Here is a 19,735-nt window from a genome sequence, read left to right on the forward strand (position 1 = left end):
ATTTATTTTACTATTTCAGCAAAATGTCATGTTACATCCATGGAAAGATAATTGTGATTTGTTGGAGACTTGCCAGAAATAAATTTAGCAAAGCTGGGAATATGTATTTTTGTTTCTGATTTCATTTACAAATGCAAGTATTTTGTATCATCATGATTCTATCACATTTATTTATTTCAAGAGTGATCAGACAAACTTTAAATAAAAACCTTAAAGATAAACATGAGTGATCTTTGGCTGGGATACAAGGTTTTCACTTGACAGTTGGAATAAACAAACTTCTGATTTATCTTCAGTGAGTGGGCTGTTAACCTACAGAGATTGGTTAATAACAAGAATAGCCTTCTCAATATAGCCTTGTAGTTTGGTGGTTAATGTGGCAAAAGACCCTTAATTTCCATGTGTCTGCTTTAAAAGGAATGCTTCTCTAATTGCACAAATTGCATGGTAGCAGAGAAAACATGGTAGCAGGTTATATCTTGTGGTTGTTGCTGGGTGTGGTCCTGATTAATCCCCCCCTCCTAGGGCAGGAGAGAGAGGAGCACGGAAGGACTACACAACAAAATAGTTCTGAAAAGGGCTCTGCTCCCCCAATAATTACAGCAATCAAGCTTTAAAGTCTGGCAATATTATTATGGTTGTCCAGCAACTCCCCACAGTAGCTACTGAAATCTCAGAGCGCATTTCTTAAATGTATTGGTGCTGCTTCTATTATTTGTGGGGTTATCCCATCCAATTTTTTAAATGTATTAGATGTTTCTGAAAAATTGGGACTTTTAGGATAGTCTTGTCTCTTCAGGGCTTCAGTTTCTCAAAGTATCCACAGGTGGGGCCATGTACACTCTATACACTAGATGTACACTCTGAATTTTAATGTCATCATATGTCTACTTGGTTCTGCTCAGAAACTGGTGCCCCTCTACTTTGGAACATATCTGAGGCAAATGTTTTACATATACCACCCCTTTCAGATGTTAATTACTTAAGCAGGCACAATAAGAATTTAGAAATACAGCTGATCTCATTTAATCCTGCACATCTTGCCTATTTAGGAGTGTCTTACACATACATTTAGGAGTGTCTTACACTCATGCTGAGTGAACTGATTACTCTTTGAATTGGATCTTGTTTACCATCCCAATCCCATTCTGTTGTATATGTAATTGTCCTAATAGATTTACACTCCTGGGCATCTGATGAAGTGATTTTTGACTCGTGAAAGTTTATATTGAACAAATTGTTGGTCTTCAAAATACCACTGGACCCCAGCTTTATTCTGCTGTTACAGACTAACATGGCTACCCATCTGTAATTATCTTCAAGGGTATTCCTATACATTATGCTCAGTGTCAGCTCTAGTTATGTCAGGGCTTACTGTAGCTTTCCCTACCCCAGGAATTTCCATGGACATATAACAATGCTGGAGGTTCCCTGTCCATAGGAAATATCACCCCTCCTGCTTTTTTTTCTGTTAAGTTATTACTTCAAGATCCTAGAGAAATTCTACTTCTCTCAGCTTACTATACAGTAATGCCATATGGTTAGAGTAGAGTAATGCCATATGGTTAGAGTAGAACAATTAGGACTCCAGGTCAGTTTCCAACTATAAATAGCGTGCATTCTGCTGCAATACACAATGATTGTGTAGGGAAGAACCCTTGATTCTGGCCTTTGCATGGAAAAGGTGTGCACAGCAATTGCAAATATAAAATGGACTACCAACCATCTGCAGAATTCTTAACAAAAGAGTGTTCAAGAATGCAAAATAACAAGAAAGAAAAATTAGCAAAAAGTTTATTTGTATGCAAGATATGTGTTATGATTCAAATTCTGTAGCTAAAACACAAACATTTGCTACTTAAAATGGTAGCAAAACCCATGTAACAATTATGCATCGTTTATATAGATTATCCTTACATTTGATTACTATGTTTACTTTAAAATAAGTCATCATTTCAATGGAACTTGAGTACATACATTTTACCTGAAGCAGAAGTCTCTCCACAACAGGAATATTGAAGTACATTTCAGTAGCAGCACTGTCTTGTCATTTCAGTCCATTATATTCAAAACAAAGCCTAGTTCGACAGGTTTATTGCTATTGTACTAATCAGATTTTCTAGGTCTGTGATAAATTTAACTGTCATTTCTGCCTTCATTTTAAAACCTTATATCTTACATAAATACATCAGTGAAAAAACAAGATTAAGACATTTTCCTGCTCAACACAAATAATTATCAATGTTTTATAAAATGAGGTAGTCACATGATTAAATGCGTATTACTTTTTTCAGCACAGTTGGGAAGCCATGAATTCTTCATTATTTGCTGCTTGCTTTGCCTGAAGATGCATCTAATACAAGCCAGAACAACCATTATTCCAGCCTTTTGAACGCTAAGTAATACTTGAACATATATATCTGAGGAATTTTCCTTCTCTCAGTGGGACTTTGGAGAAGAATCCTCAGACATCATGTCCACGGATTCACCATGTGGTTTTCCCACCACTCCTGAAATCCTGGACTAGCCAGCAGCCCAGAAACTTACATCATGGATATACTAAACATTAAATAACATCAAGAAAACAAGTAACAAGATTCTGTTCTTGTATTCTAATACATTAATAGAAAACTGCAATTTACAATTTACAAAAGTGGTTATTATAGTTTGGGATTTAAAAAAAACCTGACTGGTGATCCTCTGAAATGAAGGAAAGTTCAATAATTAGTTTGATTCACAGACTGTTAGCCATCTGAGGCACCACATTAAAAAGAGAAGTTTCCATTAAACCTTTAATAGGCTGGATGTCAGTGCAAATGCTATCAGTTTGCAAACCTGAGGACTAGAATTCTTTTTAAAAGGTACTTATTAAAATGAATTACAAAGATCTGCCATTAATGGAAAAGATCGTTCATTCCACGGAAGGGATGCAGGACAGAACACCACCATCATCTGTTTGCCTGTTAAGAAAACACAAAACAGTTTCAGCACCCCCTGTCCAAGACCACTTATATAATCAGTTAACTGTGTAACCATTGAAGCCATGTGAACATTTTTAGTATTCCGGGTGGAATCAAAGCAGAAGCAAATAACCATCAACAAATGGCTTCTCTTTCTCCCCCTGGATACTTAACTATGTTAAAAAATGCAGGAATGTCATTTGTTTTACGGAACTATAAGCTGCTGGAACATGGTGACCTGTCACTAAGTAAAGGCAGCAGCAAGAGCAAAGAAGTGAAAAACTTTGTAATTATTCATCCACATACATAGGAACTTTTTCAAAATAACCAGCTCTGTATCTTGATCATGTAATCAACCTCAAATAATAACCTGATCCATTAAATCATATTAATCTTCATCATGCCAGGAGAAGCAAAAGTAACAGACCTCTGTTACTTTTGGGGATGTAAAGAAAGTGGCAATGCACCTCATGAACTGTCTTTCTTCCTGTTCCCCACCACCACCATCCAGAAGATAGAACTTATTTAGGGGTGGGGATCGGTTACTCCCTCCCATAATCCTCTTGGCTCCCTTCCCCAGTATCACCCCACACAGTATCACTTCTGCAGCTAACATCTATTAACTTCTCCAGGCGAAAAAATTAAAAAGGTTGTGCCAGTCCTTAGAAGTCTGAATATATTCTAGGAAATAATTATCTTCCCCGCATACACATGAATGAAGAAGGGATGAAGCAACCTGAGCAACAGGGTTGGAGGAAGATGAACAAACATTGCTGGGAATGCCAGAAAGTTCTGAAAAGTGCCTAGGTCACCTAGCCTTTCCCAGTTTTCTTTGATGCAGCAAGCTTGGGATGCCCTTTGGGGTTAACATGATGCTGGCACTCTATCAGCCATTGAAAGGAAGAGGTGGAATGTCAGATGGGCCACAATATTCCCACCCACATGAAACTGTACAGTCTGTCACAGTTCTAGGGCTTCCATCTTACTGCAGAATATCCAAAAAAGTGAGCCGCCAGCAGCTATCAAGGAATACAAGCTGCGAGGCAAAACCACCAATGCAACTCTCAGCTTTCTTGTCTGTAAGCTAAGTTGCCATGAGCCTGTAAACCCTGCATTTCTCCTTTGTTATTCAGAGTAGCTTAGATAAACAACAAAGCGGCAAGGTCCCTCCTGCAAATCATCTTGACCATCAACCTATTGAGCAATTTGAAGCTACTGCAGCAAATATTATCTTCGACAACGGCCAAGTAAACCCAAGTTCAGAAACTGCTATCAAAACTTATTTCACAATAAAAAGTTACCTGCATATTTCTGTAAATCCAGTCGGCGAACTGAGTCATATTACCATAAACTCCAGGTTTATTGACACTGGCACAGCCTGTTCCCCAACTCGTGTCACCCACTAACCACCAAAGGTCATGTTTCTCAGTTACCAATGGACCACCACTGTCACCCTAAAATAAAAACACAAGCAATAAGTTTATTGTGACTTTCTCATTCAATTTTACAAAAATAACAATTGACATCAAACAAACCTTTCAATTGTAGCTATAACTAAGATGGTTATCAAATAAAATCCATCTCTCAAAGTTTAGTGCATAGTACAGCTATAGCAGATGGCCCTAACCTTGGGTCAAAAGACATACCTACCAGTTAGCAAGACCTGCAGATTGAGAGGATCCCTCTAACCCATTTTGCTGCGGCAACCTCACCTGAAGCCTTTATCTGTTATTATGTATAGTGCAGCCCCCCCCCCAACCTTTTTGAGCCTGTGGGCATCTTAGGAATTCTGACACAGGATGGTGGATTCAGCCAGTTCCAGTGCAAAAAGAGCACCTGTATGCAGATGAGCATTTAGGCATAACTTGGTTATAACTTTTGACGTAATAAACTACAGATAATGTAACAGCCTTATCCTCACCAGACAGCAGATAAATTAAATGGTAATCATGAGAACAAAATGGAAAGTGTGAAATCAACGGAATGATAAAAGACGATCTTAAAGAATATAAATCACAACTGAATAAAAAATGCCTTTCCATATGGACAGATTCTCTGATCAATTGGAATGTCTAAGAATCGGCCAAACAATTTGTTGAGAGGTAGGGCATTATGTCTGGCCAAGAAGATAATATTTTGAAAGATTGGAATACTTAGGAATTCTAGATAGTCTGGAAGCACTGGAAAAGATGGGGTAATCTGTCCCCAGGAAGAAGGGAGCACATTTCCGTTTGGCATCACCACATAATTCACAATGATCCCTACATTCTAAATCTGTGAGTATCTTGTTCATTACTAGAGGAAGGTCTGAGGGAAAACTTGGGTAGGAAATCTGTAAGTTTGAAAGTCTTTTTGTCTACTATCCCTGTCCAAGAAGACACAAAAGGGTCAATCTTGGTCCATTTTAAAAGATCAGGAAGAAAATCCTGATATAATAGGAAAAATCTGAATTTCACCATAGCTTTCCATGCCAAGGTGACTCCCCAATTACTGTGCTGTATTGGACTCTTGATGGATGTGGTTGATGAAGGCATTGATCAATCACTAATGCAATTTCTCCATTTCATTCCAGTGATGCCAAACTGTATTTCCAGGGTAGCCCTTAGAGCAGAATTGGGCCAGAAATCCCTGGAGGCTCTTGCATGGCAAACAGTCTTTCTATTACACCATAAGACAAATGTGTAAAGAGGGGTTTATAAGCCTTATCATTCTCCTGGAAAAAAGTCATAGCAAACAGATTGCAGTGGCTGGGTTTTAACCCTAATGAGGCATTTCAGCTGAATGAAATTAAATCTAGGGTGACATCTCTTGATTTTAGTAGTATGCAGGAGAGGGCATGGCGAGTTTGCTCTGTGGCTACTTATGGTTTAACCCTGTCTAAATCCATTCCACAACATGTCTTTCATTTAACGGTATATCAATATAGAAGAGAGTTTATGTTGGCTAAGCTGAATGCCTTCCCGTTTAGGGTTACCAAAGGATGCTTTGCATGCATTCCCTAATCAGATAAAAGCTGCGTATGTGGCCATAGAGAGACCCTGGAACATATTTTGCTGTACTGTTGTCATTGGGATGATCTGAGACAAAAATATTTAGGGCAACTCCTACTTTATAAATTTTATCTCTCTCCGCAAAGTTAAATTCAATGGTTGTTATTTGGTACCAATAAAAGAATAACATTATTAGTGGCTAAATTTTTGCGGGCAGTAATAAAATGTAAAAAGGGTTAATTCTGGGGATTATATTAGAGTAATGCAGCTTGTGTTCTTTTGTCTGTTTAAGCAATATCATTTAAGTTAAGTAAAAGGGTGGTCAAGTAGTTTTCCCAGAGTTCCTCTGGGATATGGGGAGTTCTCATTTGTACAAGATTTGTTACTTGAGTTTATCACTCGCCAAAGGTTTTACTGTAATGGTAACGTGAAGCATGCAGTAGTTTCTGCCAAGTTAAAAGATTTTGGCAGTTTATACAATAAAAAATAGAAGAATGGGAGACACTTTACAATTCCAGGGAGGTAGCAGTGTTAGTCTGTTGCTGTAAAAACATTTAAGTCTTGCATACCTTAAGGACTTAACAAATAGCATTAATGAGCCAGAGCATCTGATGAAGTAAGCTTTGGTGAACAAAATATATACTACAATAAATTTTACTTTAAGGTTCCACAAGAGTCTTATTTCATACATTCCAAATGAGCAGCTACAGCCTTTTGGAGAGCAAAAGCATCCAGAAACTATTCACTACTGCAAGACGCAAAAAACCAAGGTCCTTTTTTGGGGTTGGGGAGAATAGAATGTAGCCACTTGAATAATAACGGAGTAAGTATTACAGGTTGAGTATCCCTTATTCGGCAATCCCATATCCAAAATACTCAAAAAAAAAAAAAAAGTGCACCAACAAAGGGTAATAGAACGGCATGTGTGCAGGCCAGTTGCATCAATGGCAGGTTCCCCACGATGCCTCACATGCACAAAATTATTTAAAATATTGTATAAAATTACTTTCAGGTTATGTGTATAAGGTACATAAATGAATTTTGTGTTTAGGCTTGGGTCCCATCACTGAGATATCTCATTATGTATAAGCAAATATTCCAAAAGTACAGAAAGATCCAAAATGTAACATGTTAACCCTGAACTCCATGGGTTTTGTGTGGGACAGCCTTGAACTAATGAATAAGCAACTCCTCTGGTAGACTATACAGGGTCTTCTGACTTTTGATGACATCAAGTGGAGGCTTCTGGCTCTGTAGTAGGCAGCATGTCTCTGAATCGGTCCATAGCACTGTGCAGTGACATGACATTTTATAAACACGTATTTCCCACCCCCCCTTGCTCCCTTTTCCATTTCTTATGCAAATCCCCCAGGGGCATAGAGGCTCAGTAGCCAAAGTCCTGAAAGCCTGTGGAGATGGCCCACTCCAGCAGAGGCAGCTTTTTCTTCTCTCCCCCCACCCAAGTTCTTCTTTGCTTCACCCCCACAGCCCCCCTACCCCCATTCAACAGTAGGGCAGGAACACAGATCAGATGCATGATCTGACTCACGTGCTTCTTCCCAACTTGTGCTGGGAGGTCTGTGCAAGGGCTGCTTAGTCATTCACCCAAGCCCTATATTGCCTCCAGAGACATGGCTTGTCAACAACAGAAGAGCAGCTATTAATCTCCAAGCAACTAAAAGTCTCCTTTGAGGAGTAAAAGTATGTGTGTGTGTGTTTCCTTTTTATTGCTTTTGTATTCATTATCTGTCTACTTACTTTATCAAAGAAACTTTTTAACATGTAAATCTCCAAATAAAATTGGTCCTTTGCACCAAGTTCTCCTCGCAATTTGCACTATCCAACTCAAAAGCTTAGGTAAGGAGAAGGTGTTTAATATTCCACCTTTGAGTGATGTAACATCTATTAGGGCATAATGTAGAGCTCTCAGTGGTGGTGCCATTACTGAAGGACTCACTGTCAGAAGATACCCAAGGAATATCGACATTTTTAATTTTTGGAAAATATTGCAAGGACAGTGTCTCTCAGTGTCAAGTGTGTAGGAAGAGTAATATATAGTCATTAACAGATCACTTCAGGATACAATGGTTCCATATTAACATACCACACCCTCATTAGCACATTATCTTGATACTTACAGGACAATGGTTAGCACATTACCTTTGTTACTTTTTGCAGGACAATGATTCAGCTCAAACCCAACCCTTTTCTGACTATATATTACTATTCCTACACACTTGACACTGAGAGACACTGTCCTTCAGTGTTACTCCTCTGAAGATGCCGGCCTCAGCTGCTGGCGAAACATCAGGAAAGAAAATACCAAGACCACGGTTACACAGCCCGGATAACCTACGAGAACCAATGAACTCTGACCATGAAAGCCTTCAACAATACATCACGATAGTATCTACATAATAGTGACATGTGCTCTCATATGCAGATACCTAAATCTGTGTGACACAGATATTGCAAACTTTGGGGACTTCCCAGGTTTGCAGAAAAATCTGAATGTTTAAAGTTTCCCAAAATTAAAGTAAAAAATTTAAATTAAAAAGCATTATCAGTCCATTCACAGACAACACACTTTGCTTCTGCAGCAGTGATTGGGAGCTGTGGTGGAGACTGGCAGCAGCTGCAGCTAAGCCCTAGAGTCCAGGTGCAGCTAAGTCCTGGAGTCCAGGCTTGGAGTGGTTCCCAGAAACCGCCACTGTTGCAGTCGGGCTCCAAGGCGAGTGGTTGGTCCTGGACTCGGACCAGCTCAGCAGTGGGGGGGGGGGAGATGGAGATCCCCCCCATGAATTTCACACACCCTACTAAAGATCACTTGAATGTTTCATAAGTCCAAAACTTTAAAGTGTTTGATTCTCAACAGCTAAAATAAAGATACTACCTGACAAGAATCCACTTTTCCGTCTAGATAACCAGCACAAATCATAGCAGGCAGAATGCGTCCATTATAAACGTATCTAGAATTACATCGAGAGGATTCTATCAAATGTACAAATGCAGCATTGAGTCCCTTTGAGGTACTCCCTAAAATTAAAAAAGACAAGGATACTGTAATACTGTACATTCAAATCCCAGCTGCTAAAGTGCTCATCTACAGTGTCTACACACATGCAATGGAACTGAAAAACATATATAAAAATATCAAATATATTTAAATAAAATAGCAGCACCTTATGGAAAGTTTTGCTTTATTTAAAAGAATTCAGTACATTATTTGTTTAGATCCTTGTGGTTTCAAATAATACCCATCCAAGGGTGATACAAAAAATCCCTGGTGGTACTGCCTCTGGCAGGTAGAATACAGACATACATCTGCCCCATACATCTCCCTGTCCTTATCTCTAACAAATGTCTCTCTAATCCTCATTCTCTTGGAACAGAGAACTTGTCAGTATTGTGTTCCTCACCTATGACTGCCAAGGAAGAAACTACTTGGAGAGTTGTTAAATCTGGCAACGGAAATTGATTATACTGATGAAATTGAGATTTTACTATGACTGCAATAAATGTAATACATGTCAGCTTGTTTTGGTGCCCTGCCCAACAATTTAGGAAAGAACTCATGGATGTTCATGTAGGTCTTATAGCTACTTTATATTTACATTTTGTATTAAATTGTTTTATTATTTTATGGCTTGCTCTTGTAAGTAGTTAACACATTTGATTGACCAATAAGTGGAAGTATGAATTTTAAAGGTATTTAAAATATTTGTACCTCACCTTTCCTCCACAGAACCTAAAGCAACTACAGTACTTTAAAATGCTCAGTGTTTATGTGCTCATTTTTTGCTGGTGAGCAATGAAGCTGGGAAAAAGGAGTAACTAGCTAAAGATTACCTTGTTCCAGTAAATCACCCACCGGAAAATATCAGCTTATTCGCTGCAGCAAAGTCAACTATTTTAACTCTACTAAAACTGTGCAACATGCCCCATTGGGGGCCTAAAATGCACAGAAGTGTTTGATTTAACCCATGCACAGTTAAAGCAAAACCCTGGATTTGAGGGCAATCAGTTTTACCTCCTTGGCGTTGTGCTCCCCATCCAGATATCCAGCATTGCTGTTCAGGCTCAAACATCATTCCTGGGTTGGGCAAACAAACTGGCCCTATAGAGTCTGAGAAACAAGAACACGTTGTTAATCAGTAACTCTTTAGGAATACAGAATTAGACAGAAAGTTCACTGTTATCACCAGTTATGCACCTTGAGTAGAAATGCAGATGTGACTAACCCCTAGAAAGTAAGGGAACTGTTAGTAGATGCCCTGGAACAAAAAAACACTTGTGAGACCTTTTGCCTATCTACACAAAACAATGAGAAGGAAAGGAAGGGAAATACTTCAATGCGGATTCGGCTTAGGGAAATGAGTTTAAAAAATGCATTCCGCTTACAGTAGAGATGTTTATGGAGCAGATGTGAATGATGTTATCACATTAATAGTGAGGTATACCAACTCCTAGAGCAAGTGAAAAACACTTCCACATGGAGGAGGGGCAAAGCTGCCTTCCAACAGCATCTCCAGTGCTCTGCAGGGTCCTTCTTCAGAAGCTGGACAATCACTGTGGCTTTTCAGAGAGAGAGAGGGCAGGCCTGCCCCTTGAAAAAGGAGCTCAGTAAATCCTTCCCTCAAGACCGTTCAACAGTAACTTATTTTTATGGTTTTAGGTTGTTGAAATCTAATTGTTACACTGCTTTGTTTTTTTACACTACTGTTCTTGTGCCATGCTGCAGTGTTTTGTTGATGCTGCCCACCATGTCTAGATTGTGATTTTATTATATGAAAGTTGCATGGCTTTTAACTTAAAGTTGCAGTGCCCTTTTAGGTAGTATCAAACTTAGAATCATAGAGATGGAAGGGGCTATATAGGACATCTAGCCCAACCCCCTGCTCAATGCAGGATCAGCCTAGAGCATCCCTAACAAGTGTGTGTCCAGCCTCTGCTTAAAGACTGCCAGTGAGGGGAAGCTCACCACCTTCCTAGGTAGCTGTGGGAGTTCAAAGTAATAAGCCATATTTATAGATAGTATATGTATATCTTTGAGTTATGAAAGATATCATGGGGGTAATTTTGCAAACGAAATTTAGTTTCATTTAGAAGGCTCAGCTAGCTAGCTAAAAAGAAACCAGCCTTTGCTTTTACAGCACAAACTGTAATTCATAAGTAGGGGTATGAATTTATTAACCATTCATTTTTGTTGTTATAGCAACCCATTGGAAATAATACTTGACTATATTAGCCATTATTAGTTTGATATCTGTTTGCTTGGTTCAGAGATTTTAAGAACAGTTCATACTAGGAGGAAAGGGAGTCAGGAGATCATAAAACCTTTTCCATCAGGACTGCAAGACAAAACAAAACTTGCAACAGAAGGTATTTTTTCTGACAGATCTCTTTCCACAATATTTTCACCAACCACCATTGGCTTGGGTGGATTCTCTTGAGTTTATATAAACACCGAAGTTACTTTGCATACATTAGTATTGTTCTTAGAGATCAGATTTACAGTTTCTGGTGGTTTGCAAATTGCATGGCTGTTGTGTGACTGACCTGAGTGAGACCACGATTGCATAGAATAGGGATACATGCAAAAGTTAAGAATATATTCCCATTTTGCTACCATTTCTACCATTCACTGCCATTTCTTTAGGTATACATATGTAGGAACAAAAAATTGTTATCTAGCTAATATTGTATATCCCCATAATCCCAACCCTTTTAAAATTTGGTCTAATGTAAATCTGTCTATAACACTAACAAGGCAAACCTAGGCTACAATCATGGTGCATAAAACAAATTACTTCAATGGGAGACTGAACTAACCCTGCACAGGATTGCTCTTTAAGTATATGTGTGTAAAGTGCTGTGAATTCGCAGCTGACATATAGCAACCCCTGGTGGGGTTTTCAAGCCAAGTGATTAAGCAGGGGTGGTTTGCCACTGCCTTCCTCTGCACAGTCTTCCTTGGAGGTCTTCCTTCCAAGTACTGAGCCAGCTTAGCTACAGAGATCTGGTGAGATCGAGCTATACTATACCATTCCAGATCCCCCTTATGTAGTGACCATTTTTTCTGTAACTGTGATTTGCATTGCATACACATACTAATTTCTTGTGCAGTATTCATACTGAGTGTATACACACACAAAGCAATTCCCCCTAACACTATTATCCTAGTAGCTGTTTTCTATCAAATCACTTAAATCCACTGACTGAACCTATAAGGGACAGATAGTCAATGCAAGGCAAAAGGCAGTGGGACTCTAGTATGTTATTAGTCTTTCTTAGGGTGTCAAACACTTCACTCTGCTGGGGGAGTCTGATAAACAAATTGCATAACAGCATAGAAGGCTGCAGAAAGAAGTGAGGGTGAAATCACCTTCCCCTTTCGGTGGCAGAAAGCTCCGTTACTTGTTCCAGTACTGACAGAAGAGGGAAGGGAGAGCAATTTCATCCAGTTCTTGATCCTTGCTAGCACTCCCTGTGCTGTGGAATATTCTGTATACCAGGATCCTGACCCCCAGCTGAAGATTTTTTGGGTACAGCAGAGCTGCTGTGAAAAGACAGTAGCTTCTCAAGCTTTTCCAACATGATCCAAACCAATGGAGATCCCACAGAATATACGCTTATTATGATGACCCCATTGTAAAAAACCATTACAGCCATTAGACAGTATTAATCAATACCAGCAGAGAAGGGTCAGTCCTAATTATTTCATTCTGATTAAGTGTAGTTATAATTTTGTTTAAAATATTGTCCCGCCTTTCTGCTTAATAGCCTTTGAGATTGCATAGAATAGTAAGGCAAAATATGTGTTTTTAAAAGGTAAATATAACGCATACCACCAAAACTCAGAGGAGACTGCAACTTCATGAGAGCAACATCATTGTTTTTAGACTCTGAATCATAGTTTGGATGAGAGATTATTTTGGCGACTCTGTGTCCCAACGGACGAAGCATTTCGTGCTGCAACAGAATTCCAGCATAAGCTGTCCAGTAGGATGGCTGAGAGAATGACCTACCAAAAAAGAAAAAAGAAAAGATAAAGTTAATGATCAGTATTTCTTCTTCAGCATTTCATATGTTACTGCAGCATCAGCTCCTAATGCCAAGCTCTGGCATCCTTTTGAGGAGTGATTCCACTTATGCCAGGACCCTCTATAGAGGAGAGAGGGCAGCAAATACATTCAGAACATTTTAAAAGAGGGAACTGCAAGCACTACAAACATTCTACACAGGCATCTTCCACACTATTTCAGTAGGTCTAATGGCAAGGAAGTAGTACATATGACTCATATCTCTGTGCGAAAACTGAACAGCTACTTTCATAAGCTAATGAAATTTTAAAATGCCTTTCACAGTTAACTGAACTACACATACCACTTTCCAAAGAGCACATTTTTATGAAATGCTATTAATATATTTAAAAGACCCGTTGGCAGAAATTGCTCAGAACTTACCCCTCTACACAGTGAGCTGCTGTAACAATCCATTCAGGAGTGATAATGGACCCACCACATAGGTGATTTCTTTGGACATGAAGGCTGACTTGCCATGGCCATTCCTTAAGGGCAGCTAAATTTCCACCCACGATTCTGTTCCGCGGATTTGGATTTTTACTTGAAAAACCACATTCTGTTAAAACACAATTAAGCAAAATATTTATAACAGAATCAGAAGGTGCTATGGGCACATTCATCTTTCTACATCTATGCCTGTCTCATTACTATCATCCAGTATATTGGTGGGGGGGATATAGAATAGTATATATATTGGAATGAAAATTAGGTAGTTTAACTTAGGGGTATATATATTAGGTAGGTATCCATATCTATACATTAGGTAGGTATACATATTAGGTAGCATAACATAGTATATATATTGGACTGAAAATTAGGTAGTATAACTTAAATTAGAACCACCCTGTGAATTGGGTTAAGTAGGCTGAGCTTTGAGATAAAGGGTTGACCAAGTCCTGCCAATGAAATCAAAGACAGATGAAATCAAAGACCAAGGTCTCCTTGGTCCACATCTAGAGCACCATTGTCTACATTAATTCAGCAAGAGAAAAACAAGTGTAAAGAATCTCAGAAAAAATTATCCTCAGTTTAGTGGAAGAGATTATTATACTACTTATTGAAGATAATGGTGGTAATATTATACAGCAAACTTTTACACAGGATTTATAAGGATGGATCCTTGAATCTTAAAATGAATTAGAGCAGACATCAAATGTTATTTTATCATACCCTATTTCCCTCATTTTTTACATTCATCTGCTGACAAATAATATTCTCAGTTATGGGAATAAGTAAAAATCAATCAAAATAAGTTTAGTAGTATTGCAACACTTACTTATGCATCTTAATGAGACCACATTTCCTGATGAACACTGCTTGCTGCAATAGAAAAATTAGGTTGAATAAGATTTAAACAATATGTGACTATGTAAGCCTGCTCACACAGGCCAGCTTAGCAATGTAGGAACCATTTTAGTGTGATGCAATCCTATGCTAGAGGGGTATGCAAGCAAACATTGCAATTACATAGCCAGGATGAAAAATGTGTATCTTTCCCACACAGTCAGCACAATCTCTCCCAGCAGAGTGCCAATCATGTAAGCAACACCCACATGCACATCGTTGCACTATTTATGCATATAACCTAACAGCATGGGATCATTAGCAAGGCCACATTGGCAGGGCATCCATGCTGCTGAGTATAATTGTAAAGGGAATGATAATTCACCCTGTGTATCTGCATTTATGTCTATCCTTATGTTGTCAGCAGAACCAGAGAAGATATTACCCAGTTCTAATGGTGAAATGCAAAAGAATATCTTCATGCTACTAAACATGGCAGGTGGCAGGGCAAAGACAGGCACACAATTATTGTTACAGGTAATGACTACAAACTGACTCTTTAAAAATATCTGAGAAGTATGAAGGAAATTCCCATTTTGGTGTGACATTAAAAACCCAAGCAGAAGAGTTTTGGGAAGTATCCTTCACATTTTGACTGGTTTATCAGAGCTCCAAGTTACAGCAAAGTACTTTCATGAGTACACTGATGTATTGACATTTATAACCAGTGCCTGAACAATGGTTGCTGTGCTTTCATGTGCTTAACAGGACTTAGCAGAAAAATACATTTGGAATTTACAGGCTGCATTAAGTATAAGCTCAAAAGACCCTTAGGGGCAAAGGTATTTTATAGTTGTTGTTTTAATCAAACAGCATTAACATTCATTTCTCTCGCATGCTTGCCCATAATGATTCCAGGAGCCACAAGCAGAGGTATAGAATTATCACCTGTTAAACAGTTTCTTGTACAAGTCTGTATCCTCAGAACTTGTATTTAGCCTCATAAAGCTTGTGAATGGAGAAGTGTGTTTTGTTGCCTTGCTGTTGAAATATGTGTCCCTGTAAAAGGCAAAAATGAAAACAAGTCAAAAACCAGCTATTTCCTATTCTATCACAAAAGTCAGCTTTAGCCAGAAAAAAACCTCCTCAAGGTACAGCTCCTTTCCCACCAGCTCTGACTCCTGTACAATAGCACCCAATGGCTGAAAAAAACCCCCTGCAGTAATAGATTTCCAGTTTTGTTTCTTCTGCCACCATTATTGTACAGTCACTGCTCAGGTCCGGTGCTAAAAATGTTGCTGCAATCATGGTGGTTAACATTCATGAAAATACCCCCAATTGATTTTCTTTTTATTTCCCCCAATTTTATGTACGTATGTAATTTTTCTGTATGTAATAAAGTTGATTTTAAAAAAATACCCCATCCAAAAACACCTCCACCACCACCTGGATGAAACATGATACAGCACACCCTGACAAATCCGCAAATGATGCCTAATTCATTCTGTATGGTCACTGCAATGCTGATGAAAACAGCATGGTGTCACCACCTCTCAGGGAAGCAGAGCTATATTGATGTAACCCAACTATATGTTCATTGAAATTTCTTATTTAAATATTTATACTGAGCCTTTCCCATAACTCAGCAGCATTTAGAGTGCCACAGATATCTAATCCCCATCCTCATTCACCCAGTTCCAATGCATATAGCAGCTTGTACCAATGCCCATGTACTAATGTCCATATTGCTGTACTAGTAGGAGGTGGCTTTGAGATAATTCAGTGTGCCAGTACAACACAATAGGCTCCAAAGGTGGGTAGACAAAACTGTTTTGGTTCCCAGTCCTAAACCGTTTGTTTTTTAGTACAGCAGACCAAAGCTTGAGTATTTCATATTCTACTTACATTTCCCAGATATTTAGAATGATCTGATTATATCAGGATCCCCACAAAAGGGTGTGGAATTTTTACTAAAATAATGTAATATTCATTCACCCTGATACACTGAGTTTCAAACATGCAGTACTGCATGCCAAAAAATAACTGTGTATCAAACAGTGATGTTTTAAATATACACCTTATTTGGAAGAAGGTTTAAGTCCAAAAATACTTTGAGAAGCTCTGCTTAAATGTTTTAGTCCCAGCAATATGAGTGTTATTCCTTTTCTTAACAAAAGTTTGTTCTTTACTTTGACACATCATCTTCATACAGATACTACTTTTCAAGACCATTAAAAATGTATTAAAATAACATTGTTACTCTTGGGGTTTTTGTTACTGTAGCTAGTAAGGAAATTAGAATGATGAAGGTACACAGGAAACTATCATTAAGAGATACCCTCCGAAATAACACTGCAACAAGTCAGTACACTGGTTCACAACCTTTTGTTGACATAAACACTAAGCCAATTAGTATTTGCACTGATTTTGAATAAACTATTAAAGTAACAGGGAAAAGAATAGAGACAGATTACATTATCTTAGTACTATTCCACAGCCATGGAATTTAAAATGCATTCATCAATACATGTTAACAAGACAATAGCAAGATGGCTGGGAAATATTAACAATTTGATCTCTTCAAGCAATTGCAGCAAAACATATGTGAAAAAACTATTGATACAAGAACTTTAAACTGCTTTGCTATACTCTGCTCATGTGACTATTTTCATCTTCCCCCAATCAATAGTCTAGAAGCTATGTGCTATAAGTTTCTAAATATTCTCCAAAAGTATCTCAAGAGACAGTGTTACAGTAGTCTAGTCCAAATGCCTCTAACACACGAGTAACCATGGCCAGATCCCTCCTGTCAAGGAAGATATGCTCTTTGTAGACCAAATAGAAGTGGTTAAAGAATGTTGTTGGCCTCAGTTGCCAGCTGGCAATCCAGGAACAGAAGCAGACCCAGGAGTAGACCCTGCTATGAACAAAGGTTTCAAAGGAAGCGCAACTCCAACAACATCTGCACTCAGGTCTTTAACGAAAGTATCACTGTATTTGGTTTAAAAAAAAAAAAACTTCCAGCCTGATTAAAAGTTCTAGATAACTCCAAAAAGTTTATACAATGTTTTGAGGTATTTGGTTGACCCCACTAAAAGTATTACATGACTTTTGGTGTAGGATTATACTTACTTATTATATCCCATGTCTGCACAAGCAATCCTCCCATAGTCATCACTCCAGTCATCATAGCATACAGGGTACCAATCTTTGCTTTCTGATGAATAGACTTCCAGGAGAAATCTTGGTCCATAAAGTCTAACTACAATTAAAAAAAAGTTTGTCAGTGACCTTGAGAGTTACTGTCCATGATTTTCACAATCCTCAAAGTTTCTAAGAAAATTAAGTGCTGATTCACACAACACTTTACAAGTGATATTCTGCCTGTCCAGAAATCTTGACATGCCTGAATAAATGCCAGAGGAATGCCCCCACAGGCCCTCTCACCAGCAATGCCTGACAGAGAGGATTTCCTTGTAAAAAGCAGCCTGGTGATGCTAGAGGATATGGGAAAGCACATGATGGATCCTCAATTATTAGAACGGGGAGCATAGCCAATACCAAGCTGAGGATCCAAGCCAAGCAATAAGGCCTTACACAGATTATACTTGTTTATGGGAACATGAACAAACACGGGTCATATTGTCCCCAGGAGTGAAGTGGAGTAAGCGGGGGGGGGGGGGAAGAGACTTTGCAGAAATTGCCTCCATCTCTCTCCCCACTCCTTAGAAATAGAGTAACTCTTCTGAAGAAAACAAAGGGATAAAGAATTCAGCATGGGGTGGGGAAGGTGGTCCTTCCACTCTCCCTTGACTTCTTATAAGAACATAAGAAAGGCCCTGATGGATCAGACCAAGGCCCATCAAGTCCAGCAGTCTGTTCACACAGAGGCCAACCAGGTGCCTCTAGGAAGCCACAAACAAGACGAGTGCAGCAGCACCATCCTGCCTGTGTTCCACCATCACCCAAAATAATAGGCATGCTCCTCTGATACTAGAGAGAATAGGTATGCAGCATGACTAGTATCCATTTTAACTAATAGCCATGAAAACCCCTTTCCTCCATGAATATGTCCACTCCCCTCTTAAAGCCCTCCAAGCTGGCAGCCATCACCACATCCTGGGGCAGGGAGTTCCACAATTTAACTATGCGTTGTGTGAAAAAAAATACTTCCTTTTATCTGTTTTGAATCTTTCACCCTCCAGCTTTAGCAGATGACCCAGTGTTCTAGTATTATGGGAGAGGGAGAAAAACGTCTCCCTGTCCACTCTCTCCAAACCATGCATACTTTTATAGACCTCTATCATGTCTTCCCTTAGCCGCCTTCTTTCCAAGCTAAACAGCCCTAAGCGTCTTAACCACTCCCCATAGGACAGTTGCTCCAGTCCCCTAATCATTTTGGTTGCTCTTTTCTGCACCTTCTCAAGCTCTGTACTATCCTTTTTTAGGTGTGGTGACCAGAACTGTACACAGTATTCCAAGCGTGGTCTCACCATAGATTTGTACAAGGGCAGTATGATATCAGCAGTTTTATTCTCTATTACTCGTCTAATTATAGCCAGCATGGAATTTGCCTTTTTTACAGTAGCCGCACACTGGGTTGACATCTTCATTGAGATATCCACGACCACCCCAAGATCCCTTTCTTGGTCTGTTGCTGCCAGCACAGATCCCACCAGTGTATATGTGAAGTTGGGATTTTTTGCTCCAATATGCATCACTTTACACTTACTCACATTGAATCTCATTTGCCATTTTAATGCCCATTCTTCCAGTTTGCAGAGATCCTTCTGGAGCTCTTCACAGTCCGATTTTGTTTTAACCACCCTAAATAATTTGGTGTCATCTGCAAAGTTGGCTACTTCACCTTTTAACCCCAACTCCAGGTCATTGATGAACAGGTTGAAAAGCACCGGTCCCCACACAGATCCCTGAGGCACCCCACTGCTCACATCCCTCCATTGGGAGAACTGACCATTGATTCCTACTCTCTGCTTCCTATTTTTCAGCCAGCTCTCAATCCATAAGAGGACTTGTTCTCTTATCCCATGACTATGAAGTTTGCTTATTAGTCTTTGGTGGGGGACTTTGTCTTTGGTGGGGGACTTCACTCTTCCTTCCTCTCTTCTGCCCAACTACTGCTACCCTGGACCTCAGACAGGTAGCTGTGAAAACTGCTTTAGAAACTTAGTGAGGATTTTAGAATACTAAAGTTTTGTCTGATGGCTTAAAAGGTCTAGAGATTTTATTAAGCAACCACTTGCATTTTTTGCTCTCTCCACACTGTATTTGCCTTGGACTTTCATGATGCCATTTATTCACTGCTGCTGTCATAAGTGCTTCTATCTTTCATTACTTGTATCAATTCAAAGCCTTCATAAGGGCTGAGTTACATCCAAGTAGAGTCATGCCTTAA

General features: G+C 39.1%; 1 protein-coding gene across 1 annotated transcript in view; it reads right to left on the bottom strand.

Annotated features, from left to right (window-relative positions):
- Positions 1 to 2,948: 2,948 nt before the first annotated feature.
- The window catches only part of TMPRSS2 (transmembrane serine protease 2), a 28,122-nt gene continuing 11,335 nt past the window's right edge, over positions 2,949 to 19,735 (bottom strand). Inside the window, exons 5-13 of the mRNA XM_056858232.1 lie at positions 17,452 to 17,581; positions 15,268 to 15,378; positions 14,312 to 14,355; positions 13,417 to 13,591; positions 12,799 to 12,974; positions 9,981 to 10,076; positions 8,844 to 8,986; positions 4,262 to 4,414; positions 2,949 to 2,960 (exon numbers count right to left, since the gene is read on the bottom strand). Of these exons, the coding sequence (XP_056714210.1) occupies positions 2,949 to 2,960; positions 4,262 to 4,414; positions 8,844 to 8,986; positions 9,981 to 10,076; positions 12,799 to 12,974; positions 13,417 to 13,591; positions 14,312 to 14,355; positions 15,268 to 15,378; positions 17,452 to 17,581 (1,040 nt within the window). The remainder of the gene's footprint in view (positions 2,961 to 4,261; positions 4,415 to 8,843; positions 8,987 to 9,980; positions 10,077 to 12,798; positions 12,975 to 13,416; positions 13,592 to 14,311; positions 14,356 to 15,267; positions 15,379 to 17,451; positions 17,582 to 19,735) is intronic.

This window comes from Euleptes europaea, chromosome 12 (assembly GCF_029931775.1).
Source record: "Euleptes europaea isolate rEulEur1 chromosome 12, rEulEur1.hap1, whole genome shotgun sequence".
Classification (NCBI taxonomy): Eukaryota; Metazoa; Chordata; class Lepidosauria; order Squamata; family Sphaerodactylidae; genus Euleptes; species Euleptes europaea.